The following is a 20,730-nucleotide window of genomic DNA, read 5'->3' on the forward strand; positions in this document are numbered from 1 at the left end:
CTGTAATAACTATACTACGAGCTATTAATGCAAGTACCGCGCGATGTAAATAAATTTTAACAATGTAAATTTAACAAACTATTTATCCCCTTTCCCAGGGCTGAGCTAATATATTCAAAGCATTTGTCTACGAGATACGACCATTTCATCGATATTTGCTAACAGGAATGAGGTAGAATACTTATCTTTCGAGCCTCCATTGCATGACGGTATTATCCTTGCCTCCGGTGCTGACGACATGAGAATCCGTTGCTAGGAAACGTACGGCGGTAACATGGGAACTATGACCGTGGGCAACATTTGGCGTGGACTAAAACCGAGAAAAAAATACAGAGATGTATGGGGGCCCACTGATGTAAATATTAGACCTGGATGAATCTATGTGTCACGATATTCTCAGCTTTGACTAAATCATTGTCGAAATTTCCCTATGGGAAACTGATTTAGCAGATGACAAGAGTAGGTTTGCGATTTTTCACAGAACTCACAGAAACAATTGGCTTCAATTTATAAGGTATGGAAAAGCTTACCTTAGGTTTAGAGCAAGGATACGTAAACATATTCAAACAGCCTGAATCATCACCGCTGACGAGGTACTGAGAACTATGTGATCTAATGCACGTATTGATATCAGTTCCATCAGCGCCCTCTGGCCACATTCCTACGCAAATTAGCACGAGAATTTATTTCAACGTAAATTGGCTATTTAGTTTCGCTGCTGCAAAACGCCTCTCTAATGTACAGAGTAATAACACGAGACTTGTGATGATAGTGAACCTTTTATTGCAATATTGCCTACCTCGCACAGGGAACCCCAGCACACAAGACCAAGAATCCCACTCGGTATCTCTCATTGAAAATCCTGATGAAACTTGTTTGCAATCTTTTGCCTGCCCTAAAAATGAGATAGGATATCATACTTCCTCCTCCTGGATCATATTATCGATTCCAAATTCACAACTCAATTATGTGACTGCAAAACAGCAAAAATATAAACTATAAACTACCCTTCCTTGATTGCAAGTAAGAAACATACTTCTTTGCATCAGGGGCCAGTTGTACCAAGCCCGTTTAGCTTAAACGGTGGTTAAGTTCAAAATAGAAAGCACATCTATCGTTTTATTCAACAAGCGAACTAAATGTTTCTAACCTTAATCAGTACAAAGTTACTGTTCACAACTACATATTCAGTGTATAATTCAAGTTGACTCATTCAAAAGAGACGTAAGAGTGATATTTAGTTTTGACTTATCCACCGTTGAAGTTAAACAGGCTTGATACAACCAGCCCCAGGTCAATTAAACCCAACAGAAAACCAATTCCTTGCTGGTCTTCTATATCAGTTCAAAAATGTTGTCCTGAAAAGAAACCTCGATTTCACTTACAGTATAAGATCTCGTAGTCTCCAGAATTGCTTTGCAAATGTTGGCTGTCCTTGGACCAGTCAAGATGCGTTATGTAACTAGAATGACCGGACAGTCGTCCATGTTTTTATACTGCTTGCCATCCTCGCTCACAGTAAAAAATAGATAAAGTTGTCGTGAGAGCCAACCGCTAGATAACATCCATCTAAAGATGATACGAATATATACATTAGCTGCTTTGGTCAAATGAAATATATAACATCCATGCAGGGTTGGTTACTATATTCTGTTTAGTCCTATTAGATGGAAATCTTCACTAAAATTTTCTTTATACTGCATGGATAGCTTCATAGTTCTAAACTATTCCTTTTGCAGATCCAGTAAGGATCATCTCTCATTGATCCAGTGTTACTACAGGAGGAAACGCAGACTAACCAAACCTTATGTATGCTGGATAGCTCTATCAGTTCTAAACTATTCTTTCTAAAAGTGCTGTAAGGATAATCTCTTATTGATCCCGTGTTACTACAGAAGGAAACCTAAACTAAACTAACTTTATTTACACTCAATAGTTCTATCAGTTCTAAACTGTTCTTCCTAGAAGCCCAGTAAAGATTATCTCTTATTGATCCAGTGTTACTATACAGGAGGAAACCTAAACCAAACTAACTTTATTTAAATGAATAGTTCTATCAGTTCTAAACTGTTCTTCCTAGAAGCCCAGTAAGCATTGTGTCTTATTGATCCAGTGTTACTACAGGAGTAAGGAAGTTAAATATATACATATATAATAATAAAATAAGGTGGTCGAAAAATTTACCAGGAGAATACTTTATGCAGTCATGTTGTTCTGAACCAATCTCACAGGTGTAGAATTCCTCTCCAGTATCAGCGTCAAGAATGTGGAACTTATTGTTCTGAGATGCGACTGCCAGGAAATTACCATTGGGATGAAAACATACTGACTGAAGAGCACCCTAAGACATTCATTGACGATAGCTTGAATCAAAAATCAAAAAGTGAACTAGCCCTAAAATGGACGATTCCTAGCTGTCATGTCACGGTTTTTTGTTGGGGTGTGTCAGAGACGATTCTTTATGGGGTGTGTCAGAAACGTTTTCTCTGCTTATATTATAGGGGATAAAATAGAAGAGAGGGGTTTCTTAGCGACACATACTGACAAACCGCCCAACTCTGAATACTACTTTTAGTATCAAATTTCTGTATTTCACAATCACAAACCTCCAGCGGCTGAGACCAGACCAAAGACTTATCCTCGCTGTTCCAAACATACAACATCTTATCATAACCACATGTCACAAATATTGGCTTAGAAGGATGGACGCACAGACCCCACGTCTCCTCAGAATGACCCTGGAATATAAGCGATGGTCATCACTGAACATACAACGATATGATACGCGATCAACCAGCTTGCATGGATTGAAAGTTCTTAAATCAAATGTTGTTTGCATCAAATGATCTAGTTACCTTTGTCAAGCACTGAAATTGATTGCTTTCTTCTATAAATTTTCCTTGAAGGATGCAGTTTTTCGTTGTTCCAACCACGACGGATCGTTCTTCGTCATCATTGGGACCCAAGATAGCAGATCTTACTGTACCACTTTCCTCTGGAATCTAAAGGGAGCACGACTTGCTTTAACGGAAAGTTGATCCAGGAAAACTGACTGAGACAGTCAATTCAGTTAGTTAGCTACAGAGAACCCATCATATTTCGCAAAAAAACATAGTTCTATCCCGAAAAATAAACTAGATTCATGCCATTATCAACTCTATATATCTCGCTCGTTACGCCCCAATCTCGGCTACTAATCAAAATTTACCTCTAACTGTTTCTCAGACTTGTTGTAATTGCTGTCCCACAGGAAGACTTTCCTATCCTTGCCTCCACCGGAGAGAAACGCTCCATCCTCAAATGATTCGATAGAGAAGATTGGCCCCTAAATCAGATAGGATTAACGGATAGAATTAGCGGTTAGAATTAAGATTTGGGTTAGTGCTAGGGTTAAGGTTGGGAAAATAGGTTTACTATTAAGATTAACTTGACTTCGTTAATAAATTCGGATTGCTTGTATGGAAATTTGTAACTGTTTTATTCAGATAGCAAAGTTGAATGCGTTGCTAGAGCCAAAGATAAAAAGCAGGTAGCAATTTAACCGGCGAAGCTCTCTTCCATACCTCGTGAGCAGCTGTTATTTCTTGTGTGATTTGGTTGCCCTCTGAACACCACATAAAAGTAAATATAAAAAGACTAAACTTACAAACGATTGAATATTGTTAAAATTTTAGCGAAACTCACTAGCCATGCACTATTTGTACAATAATTTGGATCGTGACAAACATACCGTTTGCCCAAATGAAGATATTGCCATTTGAATCACCAGAAATCACCTCCCCATTTTGTCCAAATGCAAAACACAACACATACTTTGGTTTAGCGTGTTTCTGAAATGAAACATTAATAATATATATGAGAGCATTGTAGAAAAGTTGAATGAATCATCGCATATTTGTTACGAAAACGTACGATGCAACACTGATGATTTGTTTGAGAGAAAATTTTAAGCAAGAATGACGATTTTCATTGATACATTGCTGATCAATCACCAGGCAGTTTATATACCTCAAAAACGCCCATTTTCTTTTCGAGTTTTTTTTCATCGTTCAGTTTCCAGAACGCGATGTGGGACTTGCCACACGTGACCAGACGCTTTGAATCACCCGGGTAGAAATCCACAGCCAAGACTGGCTCATTACCTCCCTAGAGAAGATCAAATGATCAGATAATCATTCATTGGCAATTAGCTAGCTAATATGATGCGCCTAATGCGCATAATATAACCAGATATCTTTATTTCAAATATACACGTACTTTAGCTTCAGTTACTTTTTTCTTGTTTTCCCATTCCCAGATGGATAAATTGTGATCATTTCCATCATCCACACCAACCACATGAGCACCACCATCCTGGGACGCAGAAAATTACATTCAGAAAAAAACTGATTATGGTTGACAATTGACATAGCTGCATTGAAAACTGACGACACAAGGGTGCAATAACTGGTTGTTATACTGCAGTTATACTGGTTGATATAGCTGTGTATTAGGATCATTCGAATGATGTACCCAGAGCCTTCATGCTATTGCCCGTGAATTAAGGCTACTAAGGTTCATCTGACTTACTTCAACTGAAAATGCCACACAAGATAATCCCCTTTGAAATGATCCCAAACCAACTACTTTGAGTGTTTGCAGGGAGGTGATGTTCCAGATCCGAATATGCGGCTACAAACATATAAAAATGAAACCGTAATGAATATTATATACTTCCTCTGCTTGCCATTGACAAAATAAAGTCTTTACAATTACACACCAATGTTTTAGTAGTTGAAGTGGAAGAAAGTATGTTTCTGGTTGGTTATAATCACAATTAGGGGAAGCTATCTTCACTAAGATTCAACTTTGAAGAGATTTGGATTGTGTCTCCTACTCTCTGGTATATTACCTTGCCTTCCTTCTTTGCATGTCCTGCAACTTGACCACTTGCAATAATCTCTTTGTTTGGATGCAGAGCGAGGCTATGATACATAATTTACATGAGCATTACGAAATAATTTGCTAATTGTCAAGAGGACTTTGTGGGTGATAGGTGTTAATTCACAGACACAGACATAGATTTATAGGCGGTGTGGCCAGTTGATGTGTATATAGGAATTATAGGGGGTATGGTTGACATGCATATAGGAATGTATATATAGGTATACACAGTATAGGAATTTAACCAAATTAAGTTACCATTTGACATCATCAGTGTGTTCAGTATAGTGTCGCTGGGTCTTGGTTGTTGGGTTGTATATTACTACAACAGCAGCTGTGTTATACACAATCTCACTGGATGGCAAGCAATAGAGATTGTTGCGACAGTCTTTTCCACGGTAACCATGCCTAATATGACATTAAGGTCAATATAATTGCTCGATCACTATTACCTCCAGTGCAAGATTCATTAAATTTTTTTTATGAAAACATGTTTGTAAAGAAATAAATAGTGGAGCCTATTATCTTTTTTAACCATTAGCTTGATAGCCTTTGTAACGGTTTAAGTGCTTGACCAGGGTTGGTTGTTCAAATTTAGCAGTTAGTGCTAACCCTGAGTTAAATTATGCTCCGCTGTTATGGTTAATGTGCTTCTGCATATGTGCCACTGTTTGTTTCAAATGAAAAAAACAAGTTCAACTTCATAAACGAACAGTTAAAAAAATTAATGTGAAAATTTGAGTTAACCCAGGGTTAAGCTAACCGGCTTTTGAGCAACCGGCTCCAGGTAGCAATTGCCAGCCATAGTGATTATATAATTCTATTATTAAGGATACACCCATTCCAATAGTAACTTCACATCAGGAGCATCTCCAGAATGAGACGATTCATCAAAATTACTTGGCGGATAAAAATTCAATGTCCTACCACGCAGCTGGAATTTCATAGCAACTGCATCTATAGAGGGCCATTAACAATATTTTCACAAAGTCTACTAATTCATTTGACATATATAAAAAGTTTATACTAATCTTATGTATACATTTCTATTTAATACTTTCTATTTGAAAAGCATCCAAGAACATGCAGCGTAGCAAAATATCCAAGTATTTAGAACTTGATTAATAAACGTCTCAAGTGCATTACCTCGTTCAGCTTGTTCTTCTTTTGATAAGCCACTGCAATACATTTTATGGTATTAGACAAAACGAAACAACAAAAAAATAGCTACTCTAGGTGCAACTACAGGTATTTTCCAAAAATCGAACTTGCAACCAGCTTCTTACAAAAATCAATGGATGTATAACAATAGCAAGCACACATGTAGCACTGTTTGAGGAGGATGCAATAGCAGATGGAAGCAGTTGTAGGTACTTGCTATTTTAAGCCATTTGTCTCTATAGTAAACTCAATTCAACCTTTTTTAGGGAAGCACCTGGGTACATACTACACAAAGCTTTATAATTATTTAAATGGTCAATTGAGAAAGAATTACCTATTGCTAGTTTTTCTCCTGATAGATGACCCCTTCCTGAAATAATTACAAAAGAATATAGTACCATATGGCCATACAAAAGAACAGCATATAAAATGGTTGCACGTTTACCTGCTTGCAGAATCAGAAGCGCTGTGCTTCGATGATGGAGGTCTTGGTGTTGATGCAAAGCTATTTGTTGGTGATTTCCCAGACTTCTTACTTTGACTAGCATACTTGAATGGGGTCTTAAAATAAAATGGCCAGATGAGATATACTAAATTGTTCAGAAGAAAGGTACTTTGTCTAATAATAGGCAAAATAGAAAAAACGTACATGGTCTCCAAGAGCTGATGTTGAATTGGGCCTTTTAGGTTTTCCAGAAGCTGCAAAACAAAATGTTAAACTAGTTAAAAACAAATTTTGACAATGGTACTTTGCCAATGTATCTTTATATACTTTTATGTCTTACATTAGCTAGGTAACTTTATACACATCCAAAAGAATAATTATTGGCTAGAATATGCATCAACTGAGTAATTTTCTACTTGAGCAAATATTTATAATGTAATTTGGGTGCAGTCGCATTAAGGTCATATGTATACCAAAACCATTTCAAAAGATTGCTTTGAAACAAAGTCAAACAAACTAAGCTACATTTAAATAAATATCGATCATCTTCACCCCCTTTTAATTTATGTATAATCTGAGTCTAGTATGTTAGTGGCGCAATTCAATTAAACTTTTAACAATGTACAAATTGTATCTTTAATCTATTTCAGTACTTCTAACCACAGTTATTAGAATATACATGGTTTGGAGACTACATGGAAATACAATACAACTCATTATCTATGTTATTGTCCAGGTTTATGCAAAAAATGGTTCCTTATCTGTCACATGTCTATTGTATTTTTGCCCAAATAACCAATAGCAATGGCTTGGCTTAGCTCCTCCACTGTGACTTGAACAACATGTTAATTCAGACCTTACTATTAGTTTATTTGTTCAAAATACAATAGACACGTGACAAATAAGGAACAATTTTTTGCATAAATGTTCTCCGACATAGTTAATGAGTTCTATTAATTGTACTATTGTACTCTTATGTAGTCTCTAAATCATATATATTCTATTAACAGTGTTCTAACACAAGTAGCATAGAACAATAGACATGTACATTTCTATCCTGAAGAGGTCATGCCAAATATATCTCATGAATAAACAAACTTTAAGAGCTCATTTAATTGCACCACTTATACATTGAAAGGTCAGAGTTATTTGGTGCATTCTATGTCTATTTTCCCAACACAAATTTGTCGACACAGCCCATAATAATTCTACCCTGTGAATATTTAATTTAGTCAAGTCTTGCTTACATCTGTTTGAAATTTTCAACCAGACCTCGGAAGCTATTATCTAGATATTTGCATAATTCATCAGGCCAAAAACCTTTTTAATAATAATAAAACAATCCATCCCTTTGCCATAGTAGAGCAATCCAAATACGTAACTGAACATGAATTTCCATCACAATGGCCAAACCTGCCCTCTCAGGATCAAGGCAGGATTTATTTAAGGATTTATTTATTTAAGTAATTAGAATGTCATTCAACTGTATGTAGACTGATTAGAACTGCTAATTAGCAACTTCATTATAAATTAACACAATTTAACAGGATCTTGAAAATGTTAAAGGTTTCTCTTCTTTGCATGGCAAAATATAAACGATTGACTGAAACTCATTTGGTAAATTATAAAATAAATGATATTCAAGTTGTTTATTTAAAAGCCCGTGTATGGAATAATCCTAAATTCAATAAGGGTCATGTTTAAATGGCAACATGAACTTATTATCATATTTCATAGTATGTCTGTGTGAACATATTTTAAAGTTTTGTACAATACAAAACATAGTACAAATATTTACCACTCGCTGGCTTCCGTTCCTCCAATACTTGCAGTCTTCTCAAAGCATCAGCCAAAGATGATTTAAGAACAAGGATTTCGTCTCCTTGATCTCTGACCTGCTTCTTAAGACTTGCAAGCTCGTCAGAGTCACGATAATCTCCAGAACATTCTGGGGAAAAATTAGTCGAAAAATCATTTAGTTGGCCGTTCAAGACACGGAAGACTTCCAAATGGTTGCTGCTCAAAATACTGCTGAGTCTCACTACTTTTACAGGTAAAAATGACAAATTCTTCGAGACACATGGTCAAATTTGAAGCACTCACCTGCGGAGTTATTTACATTGGCTTGCTCGTCCATTGACTCCATTTTAAAGCGTTGTTATTAAAAGAATAACACCAGTTTGACTTTTACGCTTAATTGCTAGCTAAATTTCACTGCAACGTAGCGAAGAAATGGCAAAAATTTTCTCAAGAATGTTGAACAAAACACATGCACAATATATGCCAACTGTCCAAGCACGAGACTTTCCGACATAAATTTAAAATTCACTTCGCGGTTTTTCGCGCTCAAATAACGCGTAAAATGCTGACAGCTCCCGCGTGGCAACGCATGAGCCTAGCGTGAGCACGCGTTAGCAGACATTGTGACACAGGCTTGACACTTTGACACAGGCCAATAAACTAGTCTAGACTGTTCTAACAGTACATATCACTATCAATACTATTACAAAACTTTTATTACTTACAATTCTGTTTTGCTCCCTCTCCATTTTTTGGATGTATTTCGTAAAACAAATTCACGTAACTTTCCACATCACTTTCTAGCGTTTCCTGCAAAACGTCGTCACTCACGCAAATTACGGTAAAACAAGTACTTTATTGTATCGACAATTTGTACATTTTGCGCATTTGATGCATTTACGGATCGTCTTGTTTGCGAATTTATACTGCGCGCTTCAACACGAATATTCGTGTTTTGGCGCAGGAAGATTGTTTTGACGCAAACTTCAGTTTTATTATAAACAATCGGAAAGTGCTTCCGCAAATCTGGTAAATATTGAAATGATAACGTGGTAATATATAACTTATTATCGTGGCAAAGAAGGCGCGGACTAGTAATAATCGTAATTGTTAGGGAATCGCCCATATTTATAGTTACATATCAACTGACTTTGGAAATATTCATATGGCGTTATTGGCCGTGATTTAGAATGTTCGAGCGCCCCGTTTCCAAACAATGGGGGCAAGAAAGGACACGTTTGATAATTGCATTACGCAAAGTATACAGACCATAAAGCAGCAATTTCAAGGTCATATTTTGAGATCTAAATGCGGGTCAAGGTTGGCTCCGCACCAAAGTTGCGTGATTGAGCAAGGTCACGTGGACTCGATGCGGTCGCTGATTGGCCAGAGTGCGTGTACGTCGCAAGCACGTGCTCGAAAACACAACACGAGGTTTTGGGAAGTTAACGTTTGTTTACGCGAAACATTTCGAAGTCATGTCTGACGAGGAAAATATAGACGTTGAATCGGACGAGGTAATGGCGCGTTTTTAACCCAGATTTTCTCCCCACTTTCAGATCTGATTGTTAGCTTGCTATTCTTACCTAGGAAGCGACAGAAGACCAACAACCGACCCAATTTTTAACACAGGTGAATTCAAATGCTTTTGTTTTTATCGAATGCACATGGGATTTGTGCATGACACGTGTCCAAAATATTGCTCACGAAAACTTGTCAATTTCGTGTTGATTTTGTTCGAAACTTTGGCACGACTTACATCGACGGTGCCTTAATGTCTTTGTGTATTTCCATTAAAATCGAGAAAGAATTTCCGAACACAATTGAATTTTGTATCAGCTCGTAATTTGTATTTTCATGCCGTTCACGCTAATACCGAAAGCTGCAACTTCAAACGTGTTTTGATATTAAAATTTTTCTTGTTGAATTCCAGGCAGACAAACGAGCACACCACAATGCGTTGGAAAGAAAGAGACGAGATCATATAAAAGACAGCTTTTGTCATCTTCGAGATTCTGTTCCTTCCCTTCACGGGGAAAAGGTTGGTGTTTTGTTTCGGCTACATACTGTGACCTGCGTTCGTTTGTTTCTAGAAGTATATACTTGTAAAATGCTCAAACCTCCTCTTTCTATCGCTCTGAAGAGTTAATAACATACAAACTTTGAAGTCATTTCGATTCAAAATATACTACACTGTTGCAAATGCTTTGAAAGTGTCTGTCAACGCTTTGTTAAGCCCTCTGACAATACCTCGCTTATATTTCTAGACTTTCGCAAATATAAAAGCACGCTTTCCCCGGTAGTCGCAATATTTGGGAGCCGGTATCATATAAATTAAAAAAAATAATAAAATACACAGACCATCTCGGGAGAGAAAAAGTGCTGAGTTGAAATTTTAAAATTGAAAGTATTTTGTACACGTTTATACAAGTACTGTTCGGGGAAAATTCGACTGCGAATATCATGGCTATTTATATAATAAATACAAGTTCACGTTTAGACTTGTGCCAATTTCCTGTTATTATTACTCGAAACTTTTCTTTCGGTTTAATAAATGGGCCAGACTCTTATAGACGATTTCAAATTATATATGTAGGAATTGTTAAAAGGCGGAATTTTTTGGATTTTCTTGCATTCTAAAATAGAAGTTCGTTCAACCATGACCCGCTGTCGTATCACAATAGTTTTAATCTCAGAATTGATAAAGTTTCAACCTTGAGGCGGTGTGGTATATATAAATTGACCCCATCAAAGTGTACTTATATTGATTCTGCCTGCATTTTAAAGAACATTAGTAGATACGGATATTATAGTTGAAAACACCTGTGTTGGCATTTCATTATTTATTAACAGGTAGTGTGTGTGGGTTAGCCTAAGATTAGACCTCTCATAAAATGTACTTAAAGAGACAAGTTTCCGAATGACCGGATACATGCATTCATCAATCATGCTATCTACATGTTTAATCAAACTTGTTTCACAGCAAGTTTAATTAAAAAAGCCAACAACTTGTAACAAGTTGTAAAACCTTGTCAATTGATTTGTTTCAAGGTTTTGTGATGCTCTAAGTCTCTCTTAAGGTCTGCTCACACAATTGAACTTTGTTGGATCCAATTCACTTCTGACATATGGAATATAGTCTGTTATTGATAAAGCAGTATTGCATTGGCTTCAGTGCATTTGCTGCCCATAAACATCATAAGACAACAGACTACAAAACATCCATCAAAAGTGAATTGGATCCAACAAAATTGGATAGTGTGAACAGACCTTTACATCACACAATATTACTTCTCAGTAAGAGTACTGACAGTTGTTCAGTTGGCAATTTGCATCAAACCTACCTTAGAAATTTAACATCAACCAATTGTCATCTTGGTTGCAATATATATTCCATTTATCCAAGGATTGGCCAACCACATTGATTTAGAGATTTGTTTATTACTTCAGGCATCAAGAGCGCAAATTCTGAACAAGGCAACAGACTACATCAATTACATGAGAAGAAAAAACCACTCTCATCAGGTAAAGATGCTCATCCAATTGACGCGAAGCATTTGCCATTCAAACAATACCATCTTTTATGGTGTATTTATAAAGTTGAATATCGATTTTGATTTCATACTTATTATTAAACAGACAGACATTGAAGATCTCAAGCAACAAAATGTCATGCTTGACCAACAAAGTATGTGAAAGCAAAGCAAATGTTTAAGTATAAATGTCATGTCATTATAAGCCTATATTGAATATAAACCCATTATATCAATGCTAAATTATACCTACCTTCCTATAGTCCATAACATGGAAAAACAAACAAACAGCGGCCTTTTCAATACAGACACAGCTACGGCATTGATTTCGACAACAGACACCTTGTTGAGCACATCTCCACTCCCCAGTGATTCCCTACTTGAACAGGAACACGATTCCAACACACTCGTAGACCCTTTTGTAAATATTGATGGCGTTGATGGTCCCCAAAATGCAGGAGAATACACAACACCAAGTAAGAGGATCAAGACGGACGCTTAGCTATACATGAACTATTTTAAATCTTTCCGTAATCGTGGGAATTGCTAATATTGAATTATTTTATTTGCTCAACCCAAGGGAATGTTATGGATGACAGCTACAGGATATGATTACTATTTATTTTTTCTTGGAAATTGCACCAATGTAATATAAGATGTCATTTTACATCGCTAGGAAATCTGTAAATAAAAACGCACATCTGGGTAAAAATAAATAATGTGTATGTTTGTACAATCGACTTTCGTAACTACATTATAGCCATTCTTTCTAGACATGCTTAAACTTTAAGTTTCCAAATTCTGAGGATTCTAAATTCTGAGGATTCTAAATTTGTGTAAATATAGTGTTTTGTTTTATATGCAAAACTATGTCTCGCACCACACACCTGCACAGATAATTAAGATGAATCACCCAAACTGAATAAATATTTTAAAACCTACTTATTAATCCATGCTCCCTTGCTTGTGAATAGTTCTGGTAACTTGCAATAGATGCTTGTAACTGGCAATACTTTGTCATAGAGGAGTTACATTAAATTACAGCATGCACCATGCTGCAGTTTTTGGATTGAATTAAGTTCTCTTGTCACAATTGTTGTGAAAATTGAAATGATCTAAAAAGTTCTCATCAAGGCATAAAAACAATTGTCTGCATTTGTCTATTGTCTACAGTTAACATGCTGACAACAATTACAAATGAGACAAGGGCTTCCGTGTTTTGACTGAACTGTTATTCGTAATCCAAGATCATAGTGAATATTGGGAATCCTGGAATGTTTGAAAATTTACCCACAATTGCTTCTTTCCCATTCTGTGCTTTCACGAGACATATAGACTGTATATGAGCCAGACAAACGTTATGGACAAGAGCACCGTCCTTCCGTGGTGCCTTTGTTGAAATTTAGATATCATAGATTCTGTATGACTTTCACCTGTGGGAAAAAACAATTGTCAGACAGTTAAGAAACAACATTCACTTCACAACACAACTTGCCAGGTACATGGTGCAAGTATGTCGCATATGAACAAATACAGTAATCTGTATTTTCTTCTGTTGACCGGATAAAATACAAATGTGTATGTAGAACACTAAGAGTAATTGATATAAATAGGCCAGCTAGGGTTAACAGACAGAAAGCTTTGCAATATTAAACACTTATATGGTGTACCTACAAGCAAATTTATTTATATTGTGATATCACCATCACCATACAAAAATATAAAAAAATATATAGGAAAATATTATGAAAATAATCAAACTAACAAATAGTTTTGATGTAAACTGATAGGTTAGGCTGCATTCAGACTGAGTTGTAGTGCCTAAGTTGAACATAATGCTTCCAAATGAAATTAGGCACTGTGCTTAAAAACAACCACTTTGCTCAGCATTTTTATGAACATGTTTTGACTTTCGACACCAGCGACGGGAGCTCAGTCTGAACACAGCATTAGTTACATACATAAGTGCCAGACTACTTGTGGTATGAAATAGAAATAATACTCACTTTTCTTCGCAAAATCTGGTGCCATCAAATGGTCAATAATTCTTGGACATAAATAAAACTTTGTATAAAGCAATACCAGAAGTAAACCCAAAACTCCATACAGCCAATAATGTCTGTCTCTTATCTCCAACATAAACACAGCAAATCCAGCAAAACAGGCCAGCAAATTTAGTCGATACTATACCAAACAAATTAGAGAATGATTAATAGGTGGGGGTACCCAGTAGCATGTCGCACGAGTTGTCTCCTGTCAACTCGTTTTGGTTGCAAATGTCTTTAAATAAAATAAATAAATTAAATAAATAAATAAACCTGGGACATTCAGAACATTATTTTTCTGCTGGTGTCTCAGACGTCTTAGTTCAATTGTACAACACATGATATATTTCTAATAGACCTTACGCATAATGACATATCAAGCTGTGACGCCTGCAGGGAATTCTGGTTTTAGTAGTCATGGCGAAAAATTCAAATTTCCCAGACTTTCCTGCAGGTGTCACAGCTTGTTACATAATTTGCATAAGATCTATTACTATTAGAGGATAATGAGTAAATACCTCTAGATTACAAATTTTAACACAATTCATGATAGAATTAGGATAACAGCTTAACTACGTCAGTTTTGAAGGACCGGAAAATTGTGATGAGTGGTACCACTTTTTTTATTCAAGTCCAACATTAGGAAAATGAAATATCTATGTTTTCCTAAGCCTAGTGTTTGTTTTACTATTTGGCATGCTGGGTTTAGTAGAAATCTGAAATCACACCAATGAAATATGTAAAGAATATAAAAAAAATACAACTTCACATATCTCCAGTAACATGTATTTGTATTTTGAATGAAATCCTATGTGACTGATGAGATGATGACTATGTGACGGTTTATAAATTATAAGAAATGATAGAATAAATAGATCTACAATTAAAAGTGAGTACAAACGCAAACTGGTTTATCTTTTGCACGTTTCATGCTTTTATATAACGACTTGTCTTACCATATAAAGGTTCACCGTCGTCCCAGAGAAACGAAATACTCGCAAGGATATCTTGTCAGCATTGACCATGGCAAGCAGACATTTGAACGGCGCCCTGCTAAGAAACAAGCTTTGTCCCGCAAGCAAGCCGCATGAGAATACAGCGAGAAACTTGAAGATTACTATAACAGCATCAAATTTATCCGGATCAAAAAACATGTCGAATTATCGCAATTTTTCTCAAGAAATCCAAAATTTAAAACAGAAATTCAACATGGTCGAATCTGGACGTCTTATACTTCGTGTTACATATTACCAAGTGTTCTCAGCACGAACAATGGAAAACTAAAACTAGATCGCCAGTCTTTCGCCGTTTTGCGACCCTATTTTAAAACAAGATGTATGGTGGTCCACATAAGTCTCAATAAATAGGCTTTGCTGTAGAACTTTGCCTACGTTTGAGATATCTTTTCCAGATAGTTTAGACACAAAACACGATACCTTATTCCACAATACTACATACACCAGACCCCCCCTGGGCCCCCCATGTGTAGGAGACACCATGAAAATGCTGTACTATACATGGTCGAAGTTAACATATTTATTGATTCGTATTAACGGGCAAATACCCCTCCTGTGTCTCAGTAAAAGGCGTTGTATCTGCATTGTTCTCAGCATAAACGCTGACCACCGTTTTGGTGACCCCGTAGAGTAGCATTTCCCGTTCCTGGTCACCGATTACTAACCGTTTCGATCTGGGCGTGCCAGACGGGACGACCTCTGGTTTTGCAGTCATTAGTTTCTCCATTTTCCATTTGTGTTCGCGCTGCAGTCTTCTCTGCGACCGGCACTTCGAATCGATTTTTGGCTTGATCAATTGCCAACGTAACTCCATCCGGTCTTCCTCGAGTGGAAACTTATAGTCGACGTGTGCTGTAGAAAAAACAGAAACAAATCTAAATATAAGTTGTAGAATTATCATTACCAGTTCTTCACTGCCTTTCTTAGTGGAGGTCCGCTAAAGATCGTCTTCTATTGATTTACGCCTGTATTCTAAAAGCTCACTCACACTCAAACTCATTGAGTGGGAGATCTTAATCTGCTCATAACGTTTCAATGGCGGTATTTCCAGCCGAATAGGAGCTTGATTTTCAGTGATTTACCTTATATCTTTCCATCTATTCAGAGAAAACTTTCTCATTGATCAGCATTAACAAAATTTATATGTCACACTCAATGAGTATGAGTGTGAGTGAGCTTTTTGAATACAGGCGTTAGACTAATTTCACACTATTTACACTAAGTATAAAGACTTTTTTCTATAGCAACAGTCAACAGTGTTATTAAACTAAACTAATGTTATTGGAAAAATACCGGATAGCTTTGTCAGTCCCAAATGTTCATTCTATCTCTTATTGACCAGACTCACAGAGTCCAGAGTTGCCACAGGAAGAAACTTAAACTAAACTTACATTATACTGGATAGTGCTATTGGTTTTAAACGGTTCTTTGTACAGGTCCAGTAAGGATCATGTCTTATTGATCCATGCAGCGTTACTACAGAAGGAAGCTAAAACGAAACTAACTTCATTTATACTGGATGGCTCTGTCAGTTCTAAACTGTTCTTCCTAGAGGTTCAGTATTCAGCAATAATGATCTCTTATTGCTCAGTGTTACTACAGGAGGAAACCTAAACTAAACTAACTTTATACTGGTAGCTCTATCAGTTCCAAACTGTCCAGTTTTCCTTCAAGACCACTACAGATCATATCCTATTGATCCAATGTTACTACAGGAGGAAACCTACACAGAACCGACTTCATTTAAAATTTTCAACCTTGATGTCCAGAAAGAATCGCTCCCACTGATTTATGGTATTTCCCAGTACAAAGGCTAAGCTATCAACCATAGATATGTTATATACTTTACCTTTGACCGCCTTGATCTTGCTTGAATCCAAGGATTCCTTCCCTCGCGTTCCTCGAACATTCGAAGCAGCCATTTCCTCGCGGGTGAACAAAGCCTCGGTCAATGCAAGCGCTAATTTCACAGGGTTCAAGCCATAATTCTCGCATTTCGTAATGATCTTTGGATCGCCGCTAAACCAGGCTCGACTGTTGGCGTTATTTGGATCGCCCAGCCAACATCCAGTTCCAGACAACTGATTTCCTAAACAATCAAGGGTGTACTTTGTTTGTTTCATTCCTTAGAATAGGTAAGTATGTGATGTTGAAGATGTTCCACAGTACCAGACTACCTGCGAACCTAACTGGCTACATGTATATACACTGTATGCCCTATATTAAGCTGTAAGTAACTGAAAGGCTAACTCAGACGGGATTCTCTTCGGTTATGATCAGAAATGCTTGACCTTCATCTTTCGGCTGTATATCAGAAAGAAGCGAACCAAAAACTCTACATGGTTTTGAAATCTTTAGACTGTGTATGGCGGTGTTGGCTTTTTCACTTCCTATTTAATGTGACTATTCTCAATACAAATGTTGCTTTCCTGCATTCTGAAACACCAGCTTTTAAAATATGTAAAAAGAAGATGATAAAGATGCCAGCTAGCCTGTTCAAGCCTCAGAAAAAACTCTGAAGTTTCAAATACACCAAAATACTAAAATACTGATAATCGAGTACTGGCACCCCTCTGGTCTTGGGGGTATACCCCCATGCAACCCCCCAGTAAATCTATCCCAAATATGTTAGCATCAAATGTGGTATAACAACTGCCTAAAATAGACAAAACACTTCTCGACGTTGCGACCTGAGGGCCTTCGTCAGGAGAGTTAGTATAGCGCCAACAGTCGAGCCTGGTTTACTAACTTTTCTGACGAAGGTCCTCAGGTCGAAACGTCGAGAAGTGTTTTGTCTATTTTAGGAAGTTGTTGTATCACATTTGATGCTAAGTTGTTTGAAGACGCTGCCACACTGCTCCCTGGTTATATTGAAACGTATCCCAAATATGGAATTAAAATCAGGCATTACCTGGACTATCACCGTTCCAGTTCACTTTAGGAGGTGTTTTAACTGGAGTCGTAATCACATCGGTCAGTCCGTTCTCCGCCTGAGGCATTGCAGGATTCATTGTTATATCCTCAGATCTCAATTGTGATCCCTCCCAATTCCCAACGATGCTCTGCTGAGGAACTTGTGTGACATAATCAGTCGCGGCAAGGCTAGTGTTCGATACTCCTTGATATTGGGTCGAAGCTAACTGTGGCCGAGTGTCAACTGGACTTAAATACCTGGTTTTCTGAATGATCGAAACATAAGACAGCTATAGTTCATATATACAATGTCCCAACCTTGTAACAACTGATGTTAAACCTCTTAGTTTACCGCAATATATGAACCTTACCTTTTCCGGGGTGCCAACAACCTGACCTGAACCACCATCAGAAAATTCACCAATTATATTACAGAGTTTTGTCACCATATCTTCGATCCTTTGAATGTTCTCCGAATTGGTTTTGACCAACTCATAAATCTGCTTCTATTATAAAAGAAAATGAGATCAGAAAATTTATATAACTTATGGAGAAATCTATTATTACAATACTCTATGGAGAGTGTTTTCAAAATGAGATCATTTGAGTACTGAAATTCATCTATTTAGCAGAGAGTTTGACATATATAAACACATTTATAAACATCTTTCACCAACTTAACTAATATTTTATTGAACTTTTCCCAAATATTGTACCTTTGTACTTTTGTTTTGCAGTACATACTGTACAGACAGACACTTCAAAATTTGATCAAAAAACACAGCTCAAAATTGAGGCAGGCAGTCAATTCTTCCTGGCTATTAGCATTATTCCTCAACATACTTACCAGACAGATGTCAGGACTGTTATCAGTTTGTGTGTACATATCTAACATCAAACGTGAGCTCTTTGACTGCAAATGAAACAAATATACCTCACATGATAAATTATACCACATTTAGCTGCATTGTATGGGTCTAAAAAATTGAGAAAGTCAGTATATATACAACATAGTAATACCAAACCTGTATAAAAAATAATACAATACAAAAAAAAGGGAAAATAATTTATTACATTGTTGAAAAATGCATTACAAAAGTTAAAAAATACAGCGAAAAATTCTTTGTGAAAGAAATTGGATGAAAATATTTTTATACTTTACAAGGTTTAAAAATCTGCAATGATTTTTGGTAGCGTGTACTTGTGTAAAAATGTTCAATATGAAGTGAGTTCTCTTTGTGAATCTTATCTACAGCACTTAAAATATTATTCATATTTGATATATACATCATTATCTATCTTTCTTGATAATACACAACTTCATTGTGCAAGTTCAGCAAAGTTCGCTTCTAAAAATCAATAAATTTATAACAGATGCCCATTAGTTAGGATACATACCACAAATGGTACCCAATAAACACCATTTATTTATATGGGTATTTATATTTATATTTGAACGAGCCCTCATTTTTTTAGCAACTTACATTGTCCACACTGACGAAAAAGTCCTCAGCTTTGCGTTTCTTTGCAACTGTTTTTATTTCCTGATTGTCTTGAAGACATTCAGCTGCTAGGTTCATAACCTGGTCCGAGGTATCGCTAGAATTCAAATTATATACCAAAAAGTTTGGATAGTTTACAGGTATAAAAAACATAAGGGTATAAAGTTTAACAACAGATTTGGGAACTTTTACACCTTACTACATCTGAGTAACTGCATATAGTATACGCCATCTATTGCCTCATTTAATGATTTAACTGTAACCCTAAACGTGATTTTGACTCAAATAGTAACCCTAAACCTGAATGTTTTTAGTTTTAACACACCATTGTACACCATTACTAGTGCGATTACTTGTGTACGGACCCTAAAGTACCCCAGATTTGCTTTAGGGTTGCTACAAAATTAGCAGCAGTATCAAGTATAGTGCATAGCACCACTAGGCAAAAAAGCATGTCCCAGCAATTTTCTGACCAAATCCATTTGTTCCAATCAATTGCTGAATTGATAGGAAAGTTGCCCAGACCAAACTGGGCAAAAATATATACATACTTATTGCAAAAAGAATGATACATACTAAATTATCCATCCATGTTAAATAGTTTAAGATTTTGAATCCATCTGCATAAAAAGGCATTTAGACAGTTGCAGCATGCCTAACACCTTTTGGATAATGGATGGATTCAAACTGAACTGTTATGTTCCCTGGCACACTTCATTTGCTCAGAAATTGTAATAGTTGGGTTGTAAGCTGACGGTTATTTGCTGGTTGGTATGATCAAGAAAAATTCAAATGAACCCAAATTCGAGTTAGTACAAGCCAATAGGTATTGATGTTTGACCCAAGGTCCCAAACCAATGTAAAAAGCATCTAATTCACAGCACAGAAGCCTGATCATGGTGTGACCAAACAGTCTGTATGCATTTTTAATCTATTATCAAGAAACTCATTCCCAACAGACATTCATTCTTTCAGTAATACGCTACATGAATCATTTTAAAAGAAAAGGTCACAAAGCAAACTGATTACAAGAACAAAACGTAAAAATCCGAACGTTTTCTCTTTGAACACGAAGTATCATACGAAAGCACGCATGCCGAACGAACACTCAAATTTGAAAACGAAAATGATCATATTTCAAACGCTGAAAAGACGTGTTTAAAAGCAGCATAGAATAGAATTAATGTAGTACCTTTTGTTTTCCATTCTTACAGCTAATTTGGTTTGGATGGATGATAGTTTCTCTTGTAACGCGGTATATTTCCAAGCCATTCGTTTTAGATCGACTTCCGTGAGCACTGACCTTGACGCGTGATCTCGCCCGAAAGCGCCACATTCGCACAGCTAACCCAAGTGACTGTCATTCTAATTCCAAATCTCAAAACTGACTGA

General features: G+C 36.5%; 3 protein-coding genes and 1 long non-coding RNA gene across 5 annotated transcripts; 1 reads left to right on the forward strand and 3 right to left on the reverse strand.

The window, feature by feature from the left end:
- Window positions 1-79: 79 nt before the first annotated feature.
- Window positions 80-8,866, reverse strand: LOC114541951 (echinoderm microtubule-associated protein-like 2). The gene is given in 24 exon segments (XM_028561736.1): window positions 80-310; window positions 531-661; window positions 800-895; window positions 1,386-1,493; window positions 1,496-1,525; window positions 1,528-1,569; window positions 2,185-2,341; window positions 2,607-2,738; window positions 2,856-3,002; window positions 3,209-3,325; window positions 3,564-3,604; window positions 3,731-3,830; window positions 4,009-4,146; window positions 4,258-4,353; window positions 4,570-4,671; window positions 4,892-4,964; window positions 5,182-5,331; window positions 5,760-5,880; window positions 6,070-6,101; window positions 6,419-6,454; window positions 6,530-6,645; window positions 6,734-6,783; window positions 8,328-8,477; window positions 8,633-8,866. Coding segments are annotated over 24 exon segments (2,337 nt in total). The 5' UTR covers window positions 8,676-8,866; the 3' UTR covers window positions 80-181.
- Window positions 8,867-9,765: 899 nt separating this feature from the next.
- On the forward strand, window positions 9,766-12,525 carry LOC114541954 (protein max-like). Its single transcript, XM_028561742.1, has 7 exons — window positions 9,766-9,846; window positions 9,920-9,961; window positions 10,263-10,370; window positions 11,780-11,854; window positions 11,969-12,017; window positions 12,126-12,338; window positions 12,443-12,525. The coding sequence occupies exons 1-7, from the start codon at window positions 9,808-9,810 to the stop codon at window positions 12,472-12,474; spliced, it is 558 nt and encodes a 185-aa protein (XP_028417543.1). The 5' UTR covers window positions 9,766-9,807; the 3' UTR covers window positions 12,475-12,525.
- Window positions 12,526-12,868: 343 nt separating this feature from the next.
- Window positions 12,869-15,174, reverse strand: LOC114541956. The gene is made up of 3 exons (XR_003689429.1): window positions 14,864-15,174; window positions 13,869-14,046; window positions 12,869-13,295 (listed from the first exon to the last, which is right to left on the reverse strand). It is a non-coding gene; the product is annotated as an uncharacterized LOC114541956 (long non-coding RNA).
- A 76-nt stretch (window positions 15,175-15,250) lies between these two features.
- LOC114541953 (protein BANP-like) lies at window positions 15,251-20,646 on the reverse strand. Of its 2 annotated transcripts, none has more exons than XM_028561740.1 (7): window positions 20,531-20,646; window positions 19,321-19,435; window positions 18,684-18,749; window positions 18,208-18,342; window positions 17,835-18,102; window positions 16,773-17,012; window positions 15,251-15,775 (listed from the first exon to the last, which is right to left on the reverse strand). In XM_028561740.1, exons 1-7 carry the CDS (start codon window positions 20,608-20,610, stop codon window positions 15,444-15,446), a joined length of 1,236 nt encoding a protein of 411 aa, XP_028417541.1. In that variant the 5' UTR covers window positions 20,611-20,646; the 3' UTR covers window positions 15,251-15,443. The 2 variants fall into 2 exon arrangements, with proteins under 2 accessions (XP_028417541.1, XP_028417542.1); XM_028561741.1 differs by lacking the exon at window positions 20,531-20,646 and adding an exon at window positions 19,915-20,354.
- Window positions 20,647-20,730: the final 84 nt, after the last annotated feature.

The sequence above is a fragment of the Dendronephthya gigantea genome, unplaced genomic scaffold (genome assembly GCF_004324835.1).
Source record: "Dendronephthya gigantea isolate DGI-Jeju-01 unplaced genomic scaffold, DenGig_1.0 000325F, whole genome shotgun sequence".
Taxonomy (NCBI): Eukaryota; Metazoa; Cnidaria; class Anthozoa; order Malacalcyonacea; family Nephtheidae; genus Dendronephthya; species Dendronephthya gigantea.